Below are 20,743 nucleotides of genomic sequence, written 5' to 3'. Positions count from 1 at the left end.
TTAATGTTATTATTCTTTTAGATTCTGCCACAGCCCCCCACAGCCCTGGTGCTTAGGACAAATTACAATATGCTCTTATCTCTTTTTATTCTTACTACACTCCAGTTAAATTAGGACAGTAGTCTTAGAATCCACCCTCCCCCACCAAAAAACCCCATGCATGATGGGACACACTCATTCTCTCTCTTTCTCCCTCTCCCTCCCTTGCTTCTTTATTATCAGTGTGTATAGTGGTAACACAACCTACCTTAAGTCAGTTAGTGACCCAGTTCTGGGTCCTAACCCACCAACTAACAAGCCAGGAGACAGAGATGTGTCCAAGTGCACTGGATAGAAAGAAACTAAGATACAATGGAGACAGAAGCCCGATCCAGACATTATACTGTACAAGTATATGTCTGTATACTCGTACATGTGTTTGTGTGAATGACTGTACTGTGTTTATTTTAAAACTGAACCTGGATACAGGCCCTTAAATGCATGGTGAAGATAGGAAGTGTGCTTCTGTACCTGCATTCAGCAGAACATATTAATGATTGTACTTGCACACAGATCTGTCACTGTGTACACTGTAGATTTGTTGTACATTTGTTGAATATAACATGTGAATGAGCCTAGACTCAGGACTGGGTTGGGGGCTTACATCACTTGAGGAGACACCAAGAAGGCACTGACCCAGATAGCATCAGGGGGCGACCCCAGTTTTGCCTCGCTCACTGCCCTTTCCCCTCTCCTGGCTGCCTTATCTTCCAAGCACACCAGAGTTTTAAACTGTGGGTCATCAGTGGAGGTGGCAGTGACAGAGGTGAGCACAGAGTTTCTAGCATGAAATGCTGCTCACTGCAGCCTCTTTGCAAGCTGAATGGCTTTCTCTCACACTCTCTTCCCCCCATGCCTTCCACCAACAGGCCCACACACAGTTTTTTGTTCCAGAAATGGAGCAAAGTGTGCAGAAGTCTGTTGGTGGAAGGTCCAGGGGGAAGAGAGCAAGAAAGAACATGACCCAGCTCATGAAGCAGAGGCTGCCGCTCCAGCTAGAAGCTCTACCCTGGCCTCCACCACTGTCCTGCAGTTTAAAACCCTGGTGTGCCCAGAAGGTAAGGCAGTCAGGAGATGGGGAAGGGCTGCGCCAGTGAGGGAGGCAAGGCTGGCATCAGCATCAGGGCTGGGCCAGTATACAAGGTAGGGGGAGGGACAGAAAGCAGGGCAGTGGGGTGGCGAGCTGGGGAGAGCAGCAGGTGAGAAGACGCCCACAGGGGTAGGATGTGAAGTGGGATTCCCACACTTGCCACTCCAGGGTGCAGGCACCACTTGAGGCCATCATCTCAACTTGCCTCATGGGCAAGCCGCCCCTGAATGGAAGGAAACCTATGCAAACAACACAGAATCCTGCACAGAATTTAATGCATGATTTGTATTTCTGAAAATCTCTGCTTTAAAAGCAAGTTTATAGCCTTTCCAGTTATATTCTTATATCCACATCATGTTTATCTTCTGGGGGAGTTCATCTGAGTGTGCTGCCAGCTCATCTGGAGATGACTCAAAGGCGAGCCTTCTCTGTAGATGCTCCAGAGCTGTGGAACACACTTCCAGCTGAGGTTAGAGCTGCTCCATCCCTGTTGAATTTTAGGAAACAACTGAAGACACATCTCTTCAGCCAAGCTTTTTGGCTATCTAGTAGTTTTTATGGGCAACTATTTTAATTTTAATTTTTATATGTTTTTAAATTTCTTGGCTTGTTTTATTGTTGTAAATAAACCACCTAGAAGTTTCAGTAGTGGGCAGTTTACAAGTATGTTGGTTACATACATACATACAATCATACAATATCCGGCTACACATCTCTGTCCCCTTTACCAAGCCTGGCTGGGCTCACCAGGGCTGGCCTCAGAGCATGGATGGGGAGGGGGTTGAGCATCACCCTGTGCCTCCTCCATCCCAGGCTACTTGCTCCTTGTGTCTGCCCCTCTCCGCCATCCGCCAGCCTCTCATCCCTGGCCAGCTCCTTATATGCCTTCTCACAGGCTATGCATCACCCACCCCCAATTATGGAGCCAATGCCCCTCTTTATTCCCTGTAGTTGTCTACCTTTACAGCTGCTGCCAATGTCTCCCCTTTCTCCCTCCTGCTGCTCAAATTCCCTCTCTTCAGGAGATGTGCTGATGATGTTATTCTCACGCAATTCCCCTTCGGCTCTTTCAGGGCTCTTCCCTTCCTCTGCTGGAGCCGAGTCCCTGCCCGCTGGCTGTCTTTCCTCTGCTTCTCCCCGGCTGCCACCCGTCCCTGTTTCCTTGGGCCCCCGCACCACTCCGTCCTTGGGGGTAAGGTCAGCTGGCGACGCCGGACAATAAATAAGGTGGCAATCCTAGACACATTTACTTGAGAGTAAGCCTTATTGAACTCAGTATGTTACTTACTTCTAAGGAAACAATTAATGGTGTCCCATCCCTTGTTTTGGAGCTAGTGGACAATTATCCTGTTTTTATAATCTACTACAATGATTCAAGTGGACTTCATGTGGAAGTCCATCTTCAAGTGGACTTCATGTTGTGGATTCATGTGACCTAATATGGCCAATTACAATAGAGCTCCTTTATCTTTGGATGAGGAGTTGTAAGTATGATGGACCATGAGCATCATCAAACCTCCTCTACACACTAACAATCTCTTCCTCTCACTTGTCTTTTCCTCTGATGTTGTCCTGATCTCCTCTGATCATGTCACAGTAGACCTGGCTATGAAGATTTCTCACAGTCTTTGTCCTGCTATTGCTTCCATGCTTAGACATTATTAAGAGGATTGTTCAGAGTGGTCTGGCACCTTAGTAGTGCTTAGGATGACTTTGGAGCTCACAGGACCTGAATTTTGAGATGTGTAGCATCTGTGTGTAAAACATAGCACCTATTCCCTGGACTTTTAAGTGTCATCTTCTGTAAAGCTGAGTGATCTCTGGCCCATTTGATAGTTACAAACACATTCTGAGGTCATTCACACAATAAAAAGCTGTGTTCTATCTGGGTTTGGGAGCTGTGTTGGCTCCCAATTTTCAGTTGTGTGGAAGCAAGTTAAGAGGAACACCTGGGCAGACATGCTTGTGTGGAAGCAAGGTAGGAGGAAAAGCCACCCAAGTTTTCCTCCTACCTTGTTTCCACACAATCACTTCTACCCAAGTTTTCCTCCTACTTTGCTTCCACACAACTGAAAATTGGGAGCACACACAGCTCCTAAGCCTGGGTAGAACACACTTTTGGCTTGTGTGGATGATCTCTCTGTGTTTATATCTCATCTTTAATATGTGTAATAGTTGTGTAACAGAGGGAATTTCTGGAGGTACATTTTTCTCCCCGAAACAGCACTATGTCATGACAAACTGCATCTACCAAAAACACCTCTTCTGCTTAACAATTGAAGGACCAAAGAGTGTTACTCCAGACAGTTAGAGGACCCATCTTCTGTGTTGCACCAAAAGCTAAATTGTGTGCATGCACATAAACAGCTCCCATAGCTGGAAGAAGCTGCAAAACCTCTCTGCTTTTGCTGCGCAAGGACTAAATAGTTGTGTGAGTTTGGCAGGACCTCTGAAAGCATAACATGGTCTTTTTAAGTTGCCTAAAAACAGGAAATATTTCAATGAAGCTAAAACATGTTAGTAACAGGTTAGTAACTCCTCATATTTTGGCAAAGAGGCACCTTTTAACATGGTTTCTTTTTATTTAGCAGAGGAAGAGTAACTGGCCGTATCCACCCCCAGCACAGTACCTCCAGTGACTGTTGCTGGTGTCTATCTTATGTTTCTTTTAGATTGTGAGCCCTTTGGGGACAGGGATCCATCTTATTTATTTATTATTTCTCTGTGTAAACTACTCTGAGTCATTTTTGGAAGGGCGGTATAGAAATTTATTTATTTATCTATTTATTTATTTATATCCCGCTCTTCCTCCAAGGAGCCCAGAGCGGTGTACTACATACTTGAGTTTCTTGTCACAACAACCCTGTGAAGTAGTTTAGGCTGAGGGAGAAGTGACCGGCCCAAAGTCACCCAGCTAGTATCATGGCTGAATGGGGATTTGAACTCGGGTCTCCCTGGTCCTAGTCCAGCACTCTAACCACTACACCACGCTGGCTCAAATTGAATAAATAAATAAATGTTAGTAGCCTAGAATATGTGTGTGTGCACATGTGTGCACGCGTGCACATGTATGAATAGTAATTTCCTTGACTTCCCCTTGCTTGATTCACCATGGCTGGCCCCAGTGGGTAGGAAGGTGCTGGGGGGGGGCAGGTGAGCAAAGAGGTGAAAAGCCCATTGTGGGCTGCCTCTGCTTGTGGTTGGAGATTGTGAAAGGTGATTGGGGTGGGGGTGAAGCAAAGGAGAGAGAAAACTAAGTTGCTTCTCCCTAGAGTGCACTGCAGTGAAGGGAGAGACACCCACTGAGGAAGGATATGTGAGGATGTAACTAGTTACACTTTAGGTGTTGTTGTTTTTGTGGTGAGGGAACTGAAATCTCTTTAAGGAAAGAAAAGGTGAGCAGCCCAGCTTTAATTGATTGATTGATTAAGTGCCATCAAGTCAGTGTTGACTCTTAGCGACCACATAGATAGAGTCTTTCCAGGATGATCTGTCTTCAACTTGGCCTTTAAGGTCTCTCAGTGGTGCATTCATTGCTGTTGGAATCGAGTCCATCCACCTTGCTGCTGGTCATCCTCTTCTTCTCTTTCCTTCAACTTTCCCCAGCATTATGGACTTCTCAAGGGAGCTGGGTCTTCGCATAATGTGTCCGAAGTATGATCGTTTGAGCTTGGTCATTTGTGCCTTGAGTGAAAATTCTGGATTGATTTGTTCTATGATCCATTTGTTGGTTTTCCTGGCTGTCCATAGTATCCTCAAAAGTCTTCTCCAGCACCAAAGTTCAAAAGCGTCAATACTTTTTCTGTCTCACTTCTCCCAAGTCCAGCTTTTGCATTCATAGAGTGTCATATTTTTACAATTTGTAAAAATATAGTATTTTGAATATTGGGGTTTGTTGTTGTTTGTTTGCAAAAGAAATAACTGTCATAATATGTTCAGGAACACATGTGTTCCTCACTTCAAAATACTTTGCTTATATGCAAACTGTTCATATAACTCTCTGAAGAGCAATTAAACTTCTCCTTGCTTGAAGTATGTGCTTCAGTTAGCCCCCTGCTAACTGAGAAAAGAGGTGCCTTTTAAAGCAGTCACTCTCTTATATTTAGCAGGGGGGAAACAACTGGTAATCAGAGAACCCAACACCAGAGAATCCATACGTGCTGGATTCTTTGATGCCACATAGATTCTACATAGGGATTCATTATGTAGAATTTATGTGATCAAAGAATCTAATCCTCATTATTCCCTATGGGAGAAATAATAAAACTTTAAAAATCTTCTTTAAAATCATTAAAAACCATCCCTTTGACGAATTGCTTTGGGGCTGGGTGGTAGTTGGCACCCATGGGGGCCTCAGATTATTCAGACTGTTTAAAAATGTTTATTCATTTATTCCATAGTGAAAGATTGCCCCCTTTTGATGTGCACAAGCATTCACGCAGGCGCAAAATGAGGGCCCCATTTAAAAATCTCGTCTCCAGGCCCACTCCAGCCTCGGTATGCCCCTGCTTTCCTAACTCTGTTTACTGAAATTCTTTGATCTTCAGCTGCTAGGGACTGAACTTGTGATCTTCCATAGGTGAAAGTGGTTGCTCAGGGGATGTTAAATCTCCCATGAGGCTTCCTGTAAGAACCCTAAGTTATATTCCAGGCCAAATTCTGCTCTTATGAATGTCATAAGAACATAAGAACAGCCCTGCTGGATCAGGCACAAGGCCCATCTAGTCCAGCATCCTGTTTCACACAGTGGCCCTCCAGACGCCCCTGGGGAGCCCACAGGCAAGAGGTACGTGCACGCCTTCTCTCCTGCTGCTGTGGCTCCCCTGCAACTGCTTTTGAGAGGCATTGTGCCTCTGAGGCTGGAGATGGCCCACTGCCACCAGACTAGAAGCCATTGATAGACCTGTCCACCATGAATCTGTCTAAGCCCCTTTTAAAGCCATTCAAGCTGGTGGCCATCACCACATCCCATGGCAAAGAATTCCATAGAATAAGAACAGCCCTGCTGGATCAGACGCAAAGCCCATCTAGTCCAGCATCCTGTTTCACACAGTGGCATCCTGTTGGCCTTTAGTGTATTTCCCAGTGGCACCAATATTCTTCACACCTAAGCCTTGTGTCTTAACAGCTCTCTGCTGTTAAAACAGTAAATAAGCTGTATATCTAGCAGAACCAATGAAAGTCCATGAAGCAGGAGAAAGCTACCAGAGGCCGCTCCAGGGTCTGGGAGTTGTCTTGTCACCTGCCCCTTCCCCTCCTGCCAGCCGGGTGCTCTCCACTGCCGCCCTGCTGCCCACTGCTGTTATTGCTTCTGCCCCCACCCTCACCGCTGCTACTATCACTCCTGTCTCCTTTGCTGTTCACTTTCACTATCACTGCTCTTCCTCTCACACACACATATTTGCAATCTGGCTCCAGGCTAGTCAGAAGCTAGATGGGAATGAAGACACAGGGCACATGCATGCTCTCAGTTCCCATCGAGCTCGGGGCTGCTGGGAAGCAGGGAGGAACTCCAGAGAGGAATTGAATGGGGCCTCCCAGCTTCCCGGTGCTGCCCCCCTCCCAGCTAGATGGCGGGCAGCCACACAGTTGGCAGCATAAGGAGCAGCCTCCAAGAGTGGCAGCAGCCTGCAGAGGTGGTGGCAGCCTGCACGAGTGGCTGTGGTGATGGGATCATTGCCACCGCCGGTAAGGGGAGGAGAGGCCCGCCACCAACAGGTGGCCACACACCACTGGTGTGTGTGTGTGTGTGTGTGTGTGTGTGTGTGTGTGTGTGTGTGTGTGTCAAACACAGTCCACCTCTGCCCTCATTATGCCAGTGCCATGAAGCTATGCTGGGCAACACTTGTTGAGATTATGGTTGTCAAAGTAGTCAATATTGTCCTACAGCCCTTGGGAAAGAATGTCAGATTGCCACAGTTGAAAAGATGTGGTCCTGCTTTGTTACAAGATGTAGGATATCTGTGCTCTTTCTGTTGAAGTAAAGCAACTACAAAACAAGAGAAGGAAGGAAGGAAGGAAGGAAGGAAGGAAGGAAGGAAACTTAGAAGAGCTTTTTCCAGCTCCCAGGGAGCAGGGAGACATCTTGTGGTTGTCCAAACACTACAGTGATGTCATTTCTTCCATGGTTTAACCAGGCCAGCTATCCTAAGGATGAGGTTGTTATTAGGGCTTTACTCTTCCACAACATTTGTGGAATTGGTCAGAAGAAAGTCATGCTGAATTCAATAGAGCTTACTCCCAGCTAAATGTGCATAGGACAGCGGGCTTATCCAAACAAGTTACTAATCCATTTTCAGAGAAGCATAGTTATTATTAGCCACAGAGAAAAACAAGCCTCTCTGTTGTATAATATCAGGCATGCTGGACTTAAACAGGTACAGAGGACTGAAAACTAAAGTCACTATTAGTAGCTCATCCTAACAAGCCAGGGGGTGCCAAACAGGGCACAACTGCCTCTGGTTCCCAGCAGCACTGATTGCTCCTCTTTCTGCCATCCTGCCCCATCCCAGCGTTAATGAGAGCCATGCTGCCTGCAGGCTTGCAATTCATCAGGTAGAGCTGTGTAGGCTGGTAAATCATTGACCAGCAGCACATGCAACTTGACCTGACAAATGGCATGTCTGCAGGCAGCACGGCTCTTGTTAATACTGGGGTGGGGAGGAATAGCAGAGACAGGAGTGACCAGAGATGCTGGGAATCAGAGGCAGCTGCATCTCATTTGGCAACCCCGGTTCGTTAGGATGAGCCACTACTGCCAGAAGTACAGGGGCGGCCCTTTCATGAGGCCAAGTGAGGTGGTTGTCTCAGGCAGCAGATGACTGGAACACTGGCAGGGTAACAAGATGCCTCCTGCAGCTGCCATGGGAGCAACTGCTTGGGACCATTGCAAACTTTGCAAAGAGCACCTCTCCTCCTCGGAAAACTTGAGGCAAGAAGCACAAGGAGAAAGAAGAGGCTGACAGCAACCTCCCCTTCTCCCTTGTCTCAATGCACTTTCAAAGCTTAGAAGAGTTGGTTTTGAAAGGGGGCGGGCCACCACCAAGGGCATGGGCACAGGGCTTCATTTTACACCCTACTTCAAGACTGCAGTACCTTAGGCCAGCCCTGCAGTAGCACATCCTCTTCTGGGGGAAAGGGTTCTCTGAAGAAGGCTCAAGTGTCCTCATTCCTGTGTAGTTTAGAACCAATCAAAAGCATTGCAGCCTAAAGCTTACAATTCTATAGTGCTGCCACCAAAGTATTTGTGTATGTGAGAGGGCAGAGCACAAATATAAACTGTGTTTTTAGACATCCAGTTGGCATCATGATTGTCTTGAAATAGCTGCCCCAGTCCAGATGTTCCATGCACGTAAGCAAGCAGTCCAGATGTGTATTGCTTGCTGTTTCAGGAACTATAGGAATACACTGAATGTGCTTGCAAATGCACACTGGAATGCATATGAGTGTTGATGCTGTCTGTTCACATGGCCTTACTTTCAAGGCAATGCTAATTAGAATATGAGTTTCCCTCTGCATTCTGGCACAACTTATATAATACTTTTTAAAGCATGGTAGCAGTTACATCAGGCAAGCACGTTTGTGTGGTAAATAAGTTGTGCATCCTAAATTGAGGTTGCCAAATATTTACTCCAAGCTAAGGATGTGTGAGCTGGCTCAACTTCAAGCTGTTTGGCTCGAGGGGGTTCATGTTGAGCTGAACTGTGCCCAGTTCAGCGCAAAACCTACTGGTAAAGGGGAATCCACTAAGGATTCCCCTTTACCAGTAATCACATCCAGCAAGTGGACAGGAACATTCTGATAAGATACAACATGGGGGATTGGGATTCAGAAGTTGTAAAAGTATAAATTCTGGCCTATTACAGGTGGATTTAATTTGCTCCATTCTCAGCTATGACCAGGCTGTGCAGAAAGCCAGATCTTCCAAAGCAATAAGGAAGTTATTACAAAAAAAACACCAAAAAACCACACCAAAAAACCAAACAAAAATCACCCAACCCTCCCCCTGCCAAAAAAAAATACACCCCACCACCGTGGAGTGTTAGCTGACATTGGAGGCCCCTACAATTCAGCTGCTTTCAATGAGATATGATGGTATCTTAGCTATCTCTGCAAAATCCTCCCAGACCCAGTGATATTTGAGGAAGAAGGGCCTGATGTCTTTACCGGTGGGTGTGAGGAGGTAGTGTCTGAGGAATAGGAAGGCTAGATCAGCACTGATCAAATGTGCAACTACTGAGCATGAGTGCTGACCAGCCAGCAGGATCCTGGATCCCATTGGTCCTTTCACTCGGTTTTGTCTACACTGACTGGTAGTGGCCTTCCAAGGTTTCAGGCAGGAGTCTCTCCCAGTCATACCTGGAGATGCCAGAGAGCGAACCTGGAACCTCATACAGATGCTCTTCACTGAGCTATGGCTCCATCCCCTAAGGGATCTTACAGTCCTCACATGTAGTCACTCATCCAAATGCAAACAAGTCAGACCCAGCTTAGCAAAGGGGACAATTTGTGCTCACTATCACAGGACCAGCTCTCCTCCCCTTTAAGCAGTACCATATAAATAATACAGCTACAATGTTCTAGACTCTGCAGAAATACATCATATGTGCAATCAGACAGTCTTGCCCCAGACCATACCCTTCACCAAGAGCTAGTGAAGACTGTTCCCGCATGCTCTGATACTATGCACATGAAATAAAGGAGACCCAGGAGATAATGCATGGTAAAGAATAAGTTCTTTTAATTGCAGGCTGCTATGGGTTTTCATAGTTATTTCTCCCATACAACAGAATTCTCCTGCTGACACAGGGTGCATATGGTTAGTTACGCCAGCTACAAAGTATATGAGACAAGTCACTACAATCTGTGCTTTTTTCCTGTACAGTAAGATTTCATCTGAGGCATGTGCTTTCCGAGTTTAATTGCTTCGTGGTGTTTAAATTAGGAAGATTTCCTAGGCCCACCCCAAGTGCTTTTTCTTCACCACAGCTAGAAATATCCCTTTGGTGATTCAAGGCCCTGCTACTCAGACCAGACCATAAAGCATAGTAGATCAGATTCAAAGGCACTCTGACCCTTTCCCTCTCTCTTGTCCCCAGGGTGCCCCAGTTCTTCAGGTGAATGTTTTCAGATGACCCCTCAGTTGTGGATTCTGGGAAAGGCCATCTCTCAACCTCTGCCATTCTGTTGAGGTACAAAGTTTTTTTATATTCCCAGAGCAAGAAGTTATCACGGTTTGGACTTGCTTTTAGGAACCACCTTTGAACTGCATAGGCCAGCTATGCCCAATACACAAACATGCCGAGGGCTGAGCACTGGGGTGAAGAAGAAACTCTACAGGTGGAACCAAGAAATCCTTCAAAATGAATTTGCTAGGAGTGAAGTCGGACACATTCAGAGTTCCTGACTTGTGCCAGGTGCCTCTTGTGGCTGCTTGCTGACCACCTCCAATGGCACATTATACAAGTCCAAAATACAAGACTGTAGCATGAATATCCTGTATGTGACTAGTCAATTTGTTCTTGCATAAGATACCCAAGGGGATAAAAAGAGTTTGCTAAGAAGGTCAGCAACTTCCCTCCATGTGGCATTAACGGCTATCTCTTCTCAAATGTTTGATTAGAAGCTGTAGGGCAATGTACTACAGACAGCCTGGTCTGTATGTGGGAGCATTTGCTTGAACATAATATAGTCCTGAGACAAAGTGAAGAAAAGCAACACCCAGGACAGGATTCTTGGGGAAAGGACAGGATTCTTGAGAAGAGTACCCTGGGCTCCTCCCAGACCCATAGCATTTATGGAGCTAGCTCAGTTGGATGAAACTAAGGGGTGGTCATTTTTGACTCATTTTCAGGGTGGTACAGACTACCCAGTTTGACTACACTTTATGATGAACCCGTCGTAGAGTTGATTTACAGGCTGATCCAATGCAAAATCAGGCATAGCAAACTCTGCATAGGATTGGGCTGTTAATATTTTGTTACCATATCCACAGTCAATCCGTTCTGATGTCATTAGGTATCAACTGGCATATTGGTGACATTGCTGTATTGACTTATCACACCTTTATCCAACACTGATTTTTGAAACATTTTTTTAGGACACAAATTGCAATTTGGAGTTGAACAGAAATGATCTTGTAACAGGCATAATGTGATACAGTACATTTGGGCTCAGTTTATGATGTCCCAAATGAGCCAGAAATGGTTGGGAGTATACGTCCTGATTAACACTACAGATTATGTATAGGCTTTCAGATTTGAGATATAACCACATTTCCTTTGGAGCATTCCTAAAAGCTCACCTCCCACTCTTTAGTTAAATCAACAAAGATACAATGGTTAACATTTGAAGGACTTGCTTTCAAACCACTTTCACAACAAGATAATGTCTTTGGAGCCTATCACCCCCATCTAGCTTGTCACTCATGTTTGTACTTAGTTGCAACACATGTGGATGGGGATAGACATCCAGTTGAAAAGCAATGTGGTGCAGATACACAACATCCACATTTGGATGAGCATCTCAGTGTGCATCCATTTAAGCCCACAGATCCTGATCCAGAGAAGTCTATGGAAGCCTGCTACCATGTGTGGATTTACTTCTCGGGATTGGGGCACAAATCTCCTCTATGATCAGTACTATTTATCTAGTTACAGTATTGGCTGCTGGCCACACTGAATTAAGAATAATAGCAATAGCACTTACATTTATATACCGCTCTATAGCCGAAGCTCTCTAAGCGGTTTACAATGATTTAGCATATTGCCCCCAACATTCTGGGTACTCATTTTACCGACCTCGGAAGGATGGAAGGCTGAGTCAACCTTGAGCCCCTGGTCAGGATCGAACTTGTAACCTTCTGGTTACAGGGCGGCAGTTTTATCACTGTGCCACCAGGGGCTCTTAATAAACAGGTTAAGTGTGCTTATCAGAGTTATGACTGGTATTCCTCCATAGGATAACCATTTCAGTATTGTGTGGCTGTATCAAAGGTGGAAATCTGATGTGATTTGATCATGTCCACTGAGCCAAAATATAGAAAGTGTGTCAAGGAAAAGTACCCCACCAACTGGATTCATTTTGCATTCTGGGCTAGCTCCCAGGTACTTAGAGTGAAAATACAATAATTGTGGGATATGATCCAGGTAGGCTGCATTGCTGGGAGGAGTACTGGAATGTTGCTTTTCCCTTCTGGGATTTTGTGCTTCATGGATGTGTAGTTTGTGCTAGAAGAGCCTATCTGAAGTGGGCAGATAAGGTATCAGATAAGGAGGAAGCTCAACAGCAGATAGGGCATTTTCTAATAATACTTTCAATTGGTCCATTATCAGTTAGCCATTGTGCTGTTTTTGCAGAGCTTGGACCCATCTGATAACAACATCTAGTATTCAACAGGTGCTTTCCCATGAATAAAGGCCACAATACCCTTCCTACACTAAAAGCCAAGGTAGAAATTCTATTTTGACTTCAGAAGCTCCCTGTCTATTCCCAGCCATCTCTATATTTCAATGCTTTAGTATGTGATCATAATTTTTGGCTCATTCTTGAAGCTATGAGATATAGTCAGAGCATGGTCACAAAACCATGTAGTGCATCAGTTTTATCCCTATCTGAATAAGCCATAAATTTGAGGAAACCAGGCCATGCTCACTATCAGAGAATATCATAATAACAGAAGTTACAGAATGGCCTAGAAAGTGACTGGATTATAGGAAAAGCTAACCCTAATGTAACAAACATAAATACAACGTCAGTTACAAGCCTTAACACAGACACACACACAGACTCAATGGAGCAACTGCTCAAGGCAACTAATATGTAATCCCACCACTTCCCAAGTCTAATACCTAGCAAAATGACACAATGTAATACTGTTATAGTTCCACAGAAATAATGAAGGCAGTGCCCCTCTGTGCTCCCCCCCCACCCCCCTTGTGGACAGCTCAGCAGGGTGTGGTCACCAATCATACACTAAAAAAATTATAAATATATATCAAAGATACAATAAAATAGATCTGTACAGCACTGAGAATGAAAATAGTTCACGGATCACTTTGGAATATGTCTGTCATTAACAGAATTTACACCAACATTTACAGAATAAATATACAATAGAAATAGAATCTCTAGATTATTTTCTCTGTATATACATAATATAGTGTTTCTTTGTCTTCCCATTGCCACTGGAACTACACCACATGATGAGAGAAGGAAATGCAATGGGCCCACTGCAAAATCATAAGCATGTCCCACTAGGTGGTGGCCAAGATCTATTGCAGCATGACATGGATCTGCTTCATTTGAGGATCTGATCCACTGACTCCAGTGCATTGATTGCCATTAGCCTATGTCTACCCCAATGAACTCCATAAGTGATGTGCCGATGTACAGAAGTTGAGAATCAGCACCAGCAGAAAGACACTTATACTGTACAGATCTAGAAGCCCTCCATTGTCCATCTTTGTTCTAAAGAAGTACTTGGAAGAGAGGAGGAGGAGGAAGGGGCATAGATAGGGAAAGAGTAATGAAGCTCATAATGAATTTCCTCAAGAGAGTGATTTTGCTATGCTCACCTTCTTCTGAAGTAGATATCTATGGTTCCCAATAGCCTAGCATGGCTACTTCCTGGTCCTGAGCACCATAGTTTATTTCTGAGGCAGGAAAGGGAGGCAGGAAAAGGGGGCGGGGGGAGCGCAATACAGAAAGAGGAGGAGAAAATAAAAAGAGAAACCTTCCAGACAGCAATTCTTTCAGCTGAATCCCTTCCCTTTCAAGATTCCCAATTTGCCACCACAAACAATAAGCAGCAAGCTCAAGGCATTCTCATTTGTCTAAAATGCCAAGCCTCACAACTGCTTCACAAGAGGGTCAGTATACCAGGGATAATGTTCCATTTAACTGCGCAGATTCCAAGCCCAAGGAGCCTCTGCTTGGATCTCTCAATTCCAGCCATACATATGGAAGTCAGCAGGGATAAGAACCAAATGTCAACTAGAGCCTCAGTTGCGGTTAGATAGCAAAACTCCACTGAGACCAACCATTGTAATACCAGGTTGTGCCTGTATATATCCACCCTTTAGAATCTGAAGGAGCCACTTCGTAATCATCAGATTCCAGTAATGGATATCAGTTATACCGTATCAGTTGACACCTCACAATTCAATAGCACCCTGATCCTTGATATGGTGGAAATAAGTTTCAATGAAATTAAGTTTCATTGAAATAGTAATGTATTTACATTAGGGCGGAAGCAACATGAAGGAACTGGCTTTGTACACATGATTTGTGCCATGTTCTGTCATAATGATAGAGCCTGTGGTGGCATCCCAGCTGCAGAGGGTCTTGGATGATACAGATTATCTGGACCCTTTTCAATCTGGCTTCCACCTCGGATATGGGACTGAGACTGCTTTGGTCGCTCTAGTGGATGACCTACACCAGGAACTAGACAGGGGGAGAGCGTCCCTGTTGGTTCTGCTGGACCTCTCAGCGGCGTTCGATACCATCAACCATGGTATCCTTCTGGGCCACCTCTTGAGTATGGGAATCGGAGGTACTGCATTGCAGTGGTTCCGGTCCTTTCTTGGGGGGAGGGTCCAGAAGGTGGTGCTGGGGGACTCCTGTTTGGCCCCATGGTCATTGGCCTGTGGGGTCCCGCAGGGTTCAGACTTGTCCCCCATGCTGTTTAACATCTACATGAAACCGCTGGGAGAGGTCATCCGGGGAATTAGACTGAGTTGTCAGCAATATGCAGATGACACTCAGCTCCATCTCTCCTTGTCACCTGATCCTAGGGAGGCGGTGGATGTCCTGAATCGGGGGCTCGAGGCCGTGATGGGTTGGATGTAGCTAATAAACTGAAATTGAATCCAGACAAGACGGAGGTACTGTTGGTCAGTAGGAGAGCCAATCGGGATGAGGAGATTTTATCAGTTCTGGATGGGGTTGCACTCCCCTTGAAGGAGCAAGTACGCAGCTTGGGGGTACTACTGGAACCAGCTCTGCTTTTGGAAGCTCAGGTGGAGGTGGTGGCCAGGGGTGCCTTTGCACGGCTTTGGCTAGTGCGCCAGCTGCAACCCTTTCTCAAGAAGGCAGATCTGGCCACATTTACCCATGCCTTAGTCACGTCACGGCTGGATTACTGTAACGTGCTCTAAGTGGGGCTGCCCTTGAAGAATATCCAGAAACTACAGCTAGTGCAAAATGCAGCAGCTAGGGTTTTATCTGGAGCTGCCCGGTGGGAGCACATCACACCCATTCTGAAAGAGTTGCACTGGTTGCCAGTTCATTTTCAGGTCCAATTCAAGGTGCTGGTTTTGACCTTTAAAGCCCTTAACGGTTTGGGCCCAGGGTACTTGAGGGACCACCTGCTCCCAAGAGTTGCTGCCTGCTTGACAAGGTCATCTGAGGGGGCTCTGCTCCGGGTGCCGACAATGAGGGAGGCTTGGCTGTCGTGCACTCGGGACAGGGCCTTCTCTGTTGCTGCCCCCAGACTTTGGAATGCTCTCCCAGTGGCCATTCGCTCCTCTGACTCCATCACAGTTTTTAGAAAGCTTGTTAAATCTTGGCTTTTTATCCAGGCCTTTACATGATTGTTTTTATTGCTGCTTCTATGTGTTTTACTTGCATATAGTTTTTATGTTTGTATTTTATAGATTTTAAATTAGATTGGTTTTATATTTTTAGCTTAATATTTTTATTGTCATTTTTATTGTATGTTTTTAACTTTTGTAAACTGCCTTGAGATTGTTTTTAATGAAAGGCAGTATATAAATTTAACAATTTTTTTTAAAAAAACATACAGACATCCAAGCTCCTCACATTTTCTCCATATGACTGCATACAGAGATACTTAGTTACATGGAGAATTGGGGACGGGGCTGTAGCTCAGTAGCAGAGCAACTGCCTTGCATGCAGAGAGTCCCAGGTTGAATCCCTGGTATTTCCATGTAGGGCTGGGAAAGACTTGTGCCTGAAACCCAGGAGAAGCCTCTGCCGGGGCTGCTCAACTTTGACCCTCCTGCAGATGTTGGCCTACAACTCCCATAATTCCTGGCTATTGACCACTGTGGTTGAGGATTATGGGAGTTGTAGTTCAAAAACAGCTGTGAGGCCTAAGTTGAGCAGGCCTGAGACAATACTGAGCTAGATGGACCAATAGTCTGACTATGTTCTTATGAGAAACATTTGTGTGAAACAGGAGATATATGGAGAAAGCCTCAATCCCCATGATCTGACACAGAGCCTTGGAAAAGTGCCACCTCGGTTGTGGAAATGGCTGCATCTGTATCTATGTATGGCCTGATTCACATTGTTTCATTACATCATATAACCATACACTACATGAAGAAAATAAGCACGGCTTGAATATGTAGACCAGCCTTTAGGTTGGACATAGTAAAACAGTGCCACCCACTGGCACGCACTTGGTCAGTTAGGCAAATGCTAGATTTAATCACCCACTGAATCAAACTGCCAGTAGGTAGCAGTCCTTCAAATTCATTCATACCAATAGAGCTATCTTGGTTCACATACCAGCAGAACACCCAACTTATTTCTGATCTTTAGCCATTCCAGTACTGTGACAGAGTATGTCTTATTTTGTGTCTTTTATGTCAAATAACTGCCTCTGTGAGGGTTATTTGCAATATGTTGCTCTGTGATAGGTTATGCATATGGAACAAGGACAATACAGGTGTCCGAAATACAAAAAGAGGATCGATTGACCATTTGTATATGTATGCAAGCACCCTCCCTGTGTTTAGACTGCATTGTTTGTCTGTGGCAAATGGACTCATTTAAATAATCCAGTATGTGAAATGGAGACACTTAACAGTAACTAAGCATAAGTATTTAATAGCACTTGGCCAGCCTGAAGCCAAATGAAAAGCTGAGTTGTCAGAGAGAATAAAAAGAGGAATTGTAAAATGTTGTGAGCTACTAATGTGCATACTCTGGTGATGTCACAGTGATGCTATTTCTCAGCCTGGCTATTCTGTCCAAATAATCAGTTAACCCTCTTTTAAAAGGTTCTTTGTTTTAAGAACCCAGGACATCTATGAATCCGGACAATAGAATGTCCTGCTTCAGATTACTGTGCCCAATGTTCTTCCTACAGCCCCTCACCCCTTTTTGAATGAGCTCCACAATGAGAGAATAAAGATAATCTGGTCTGTGGGCTACTGGCACGGAAACTATTACTGTATTTTGATAAAGGATTTCAAAGGAAGTTCTCTTGGCAGCTGTATTACTGTCCTTAAACCACATGGATAAAGATAAAGGCCTGTGGTAGAAACCTAGGCTTCCACTCTCAGTTCTGTTGCTGATTCACACACTGACACAACAACTTGTATCTCTATTTTCCCACTTGCAAAGGACTTGATAGTTAATTTTTGCAAAATGGGTTCAAAGGCATGTGCAATAACCTTTCCTGAAGGGCAAAGGGTTTGTATCACAGTTTCTCAGCACCTAAGGTCCTGTTCAAAGGGACCAAAATGCTGTTCAAAGCAAGTCAGAGACAAATCAAATAGTCCAGAAGAGGCCAGTGGAATGAAGGGAAGCTGCAAGAGAGTTTCAGAGCCTTTAAAGACAGAGAATGATACAACCTGAAGACAAAAGCAGAAACTGGGGAGAAGACCTTGCATATCTAATGAAGGTAAGGTAAGTCAAGCCAAAGCATGTGCTGGCATAAATGTCTTTCCAACTGAAATGAGGAATTCCCTTCCTCCAATAGGATCTAGGAAGTGTCATAGACTGCAAGCTAAGGGGAAGTGCTGAGACTCTGCAAATAGTATCCATTGCTAACAGGAAGAACACCAAGAGATTACAGACACAAGACAAGGTGCTCAGGTCAGGTCAGGTACACAGGAAAAGGCTGCCATGCAGCGGTTTTAAACAACATTCTTTGGCAGTGCAGCAAATTGTTCATGTGCAATGACTCTCTCTGGGAGGTTTTTCTTGCACTACACGAAGACTTTTGATGCTGATGATGATTTTAATTCTTTTTTTTTTTTAAGTCTCCAGTGGTTTGGAGCAGGGATTCTCAACATTGGGTCCTCAGATGTTTTTGGACTTCAACTCCCATAATCCCCAACAAAAGGCCACTGGGACTGGGGATTATGGGAGTTGAAGTCCAAAAACATCCGGGGATCCAACGTTGAGAATCCCTGGTTTGGAGAACATCCCTCAGTCTGTGTTATGGCCAGCTTCTGTGCCCAAGTAGCTTGCCACAAGGAGGCAGCCTCTGTGGGAAGTGATATAAAGTGACTTCCACAGGGTTGCTGGTTGCAAGAAGGGACCAGTCCTAATTCTGGAACCAGCATTGGTGCTTGCTGCAAGCTGCACTTCCTGAGTCAGGCATTAAGGCCTAACTTAAGGCCACTGAACTCTGGGAACTTCTGTTCCCGAGGCTGAGAATAAGACTCCCCAGTGGGGAAAACCAAGGGAAGTTTTGGCCATGCGTCTTTCTGCTGGGAGTACCCAGTCATATCCAATCACCTCAACTTTTGCACCCCACTCTCTCTGCACGAGCACTTAAAGCACACACTGTTTACAAGTTAGCCACCACATAATGATTCCACCAGTGATCTTGCAGCAGCAACAGCACAAGGTTCCTTTGCATATATCCTCCTTTTTGTGGTGGGAGAAAGGGAAGGGAATAGGTCTTATATTCACCACTTGAAGGTTCAAACATTATGTGGCACATCTGAACAACTTTTAAAAGACTCTCACTACATGAGCCACATGATTTGTGCAGCAGAGAAGTGCACATGTTCCAAGTAGCTAAAATAAAATAAAAAAATAGGAAGCATCCAGACTAGTTAGTCGTGAGTAAGCACCACTGAAATCAATGAGACATGTTAGTCATGACTAATCTGAGTCCCATTAATTTCAATGGATTTAGTTGTGACTCACTTAGTCTGGATGCTGCCCAATAATAATATAATTTTAAAAAGAAAAAGGCAAAGCACGTCTGAATCACCAACTGAACAGGGCTGAGCATAGACAAGAACGGTGTCTTTGTCATTTGTAATGGCATCAGCTCTATCCAATAGGTGACTGTGACATGTAAACAATCACATTCCACACTGCAATTACAACAGCAATGTATCGGAATGAAGCATTACATTTCCTCAGAAATTAAGCACATTGTTCCAATATTGTGATAGATCCTACACACTTGTGCTACCTTGAATGAAGATGTGTGGCCTGCACACTGGATTTTTTTTTTTAAACAGTGCTTTTAATACCCCATAAATTTATATGTGGGAAGACCCTGACCTGGACTCCATGTCCCTGTAAAGAACAGTTGCTATTGGAAGAGTTTTCATCCATATAGCATACCTGATAAAATGTCTGAGGTCAAAGCCAAGAACAAGATGTCAGGAGTGACACCATGAATGCTCAGAACTGACACTGGTGCGACAGATTTGAAATCCTGACCTTACATGCCTAGCACATTCCTGAATCTGTGCCACTGCACAGGCCAGCTTTGGGTAGAGGAACACTGTGAGTAACATTAAGAAGTGTGCCAATGCAAACTTCACTGAAACAAGATCCCCTCCACCCTTACACGTTTTTGATCCAACATCAGTAATGCCATGGCAGATATCATGTGATGGTACAGCCAGGCCTTGTAAATGTGCTGCCTACATCAAATATATCTTGGCTCAGACTTGTAAAAAGTCTTCACCAAGGATGTGCATTTTGGATATTATCAGCGTGTAAAACCACAAGTGGTCTGCTAGTATCCATGTCAAGACATTAATCTTTATGGTGCTATGAATAGTGGTGGCTAGGTATACTCAGTGGAATGAGGCAATCTCTTCTCCCAGCTAGAGAAAAAGGAAGAAGGACAAGCAGAGAGCTCCAGGAGACATGAAACCTTTGCTTTGGCTGCTGCCCTAATCTGACTCCCTTTTCCAATCTCCGATTGCTTGAACATGAGTAATATTGTTCAGGATCAATTGGCTAAAAACTTTCCCTATGCCCATAAAATTTATTGCAATGTCTTATTACTGTTATTCACTGAGAAGGGATCTGGTATTTTATCTGGAAATTGCCAGCAGGAAGGCCCTATCCCACCTTTAAACTCCCCTGACGTCACCTGGCTCATGGCAGCTGCAAATGCTGGGAAGGGTTTCTAAAGCACAGGTTCCTTCTCTGTGACCTCCTCTCCTTCACCTGGGAAGTAAGAGAGTGTTGCTTGTGGACTGTCACAGTTCAGATTCAGGGGTGGTGGCCATGAGGTACCCACTGCTATAGCGCCCATTGGCAACACTGCTCATCTCCATAGGGGATGTGTTCCCTGGGCCCAGATAAGACCGATGCGTAGGCATTGGGGAAGGGGTCTCGCTGGGTACTTTGCTCAAGATGAAACGTGTCTCATCATTGTCTTCCAAGTTGGAGATGTCCTTCATCATACGTCCCTTCTTGTATGTGACAGACAGAGCATTGGAACCGTCGGACACCAGGTGGAACTGACGGAGGATGAAGATTACAGGAAGAGGAAGGGTGGCCAGGATGATCAGCGAAACAAGGATGCCCATAGCCCACTTTGGGTAATAGAGATATTTCTCTGCAGCCTGGAAAAGGAACAGATATGATTTATCA

The 20,743-nt window shown here is 44.9% G+C and overlaps 1 protein-coding gene across 1 annotated transcript in view; it reads right to left on the bottom strand.

Annotated features, from left to right (window-relative positions):
• Window positions 1-9,847: 9,847 nt before the first annotated feature.
• Window positions 9,848-20,743, bottom strand: part of SLC6A17 (solute carrier family 6 member 17) — a 54,672-nt gene continuing 43,776 nt past the window's right edge. Inside the window, exon 12 of the mRNA XM_053246276.1 lies at window positions 9,848-20,715. Within this exon, the coding sequence (XP_053102251.1) occupies window positions 20,347-20,715 (369 nt within the window). The 3' untranslated portion in view covers window positions 9,848-20,346. The remainder of the gene's footprint in view (window positions 20,716-20,743) is intronic.

Source organism: Hemicordylus capensis, chromosome 4 (genome assembly GCF_027244095.1).
Source record: "Hemicordylus capensis ecotype Gifberg chromosome 4, rHemCap1.1.pri, whole genome shotgun sequence".
In the NCBI taxonomy this organism is placed as follows: domain Eukaryota; kingdom Metazoa; phylum Chordata; class Lepidosauria; order Squamata; family Cordylidae; genus Hemicordylus; species Hemicordylus capensis.
Note: the sequence above shows the minus strand (reverse complement) of the source record. Positions and strands in the feature narration are given on the sequence as shown.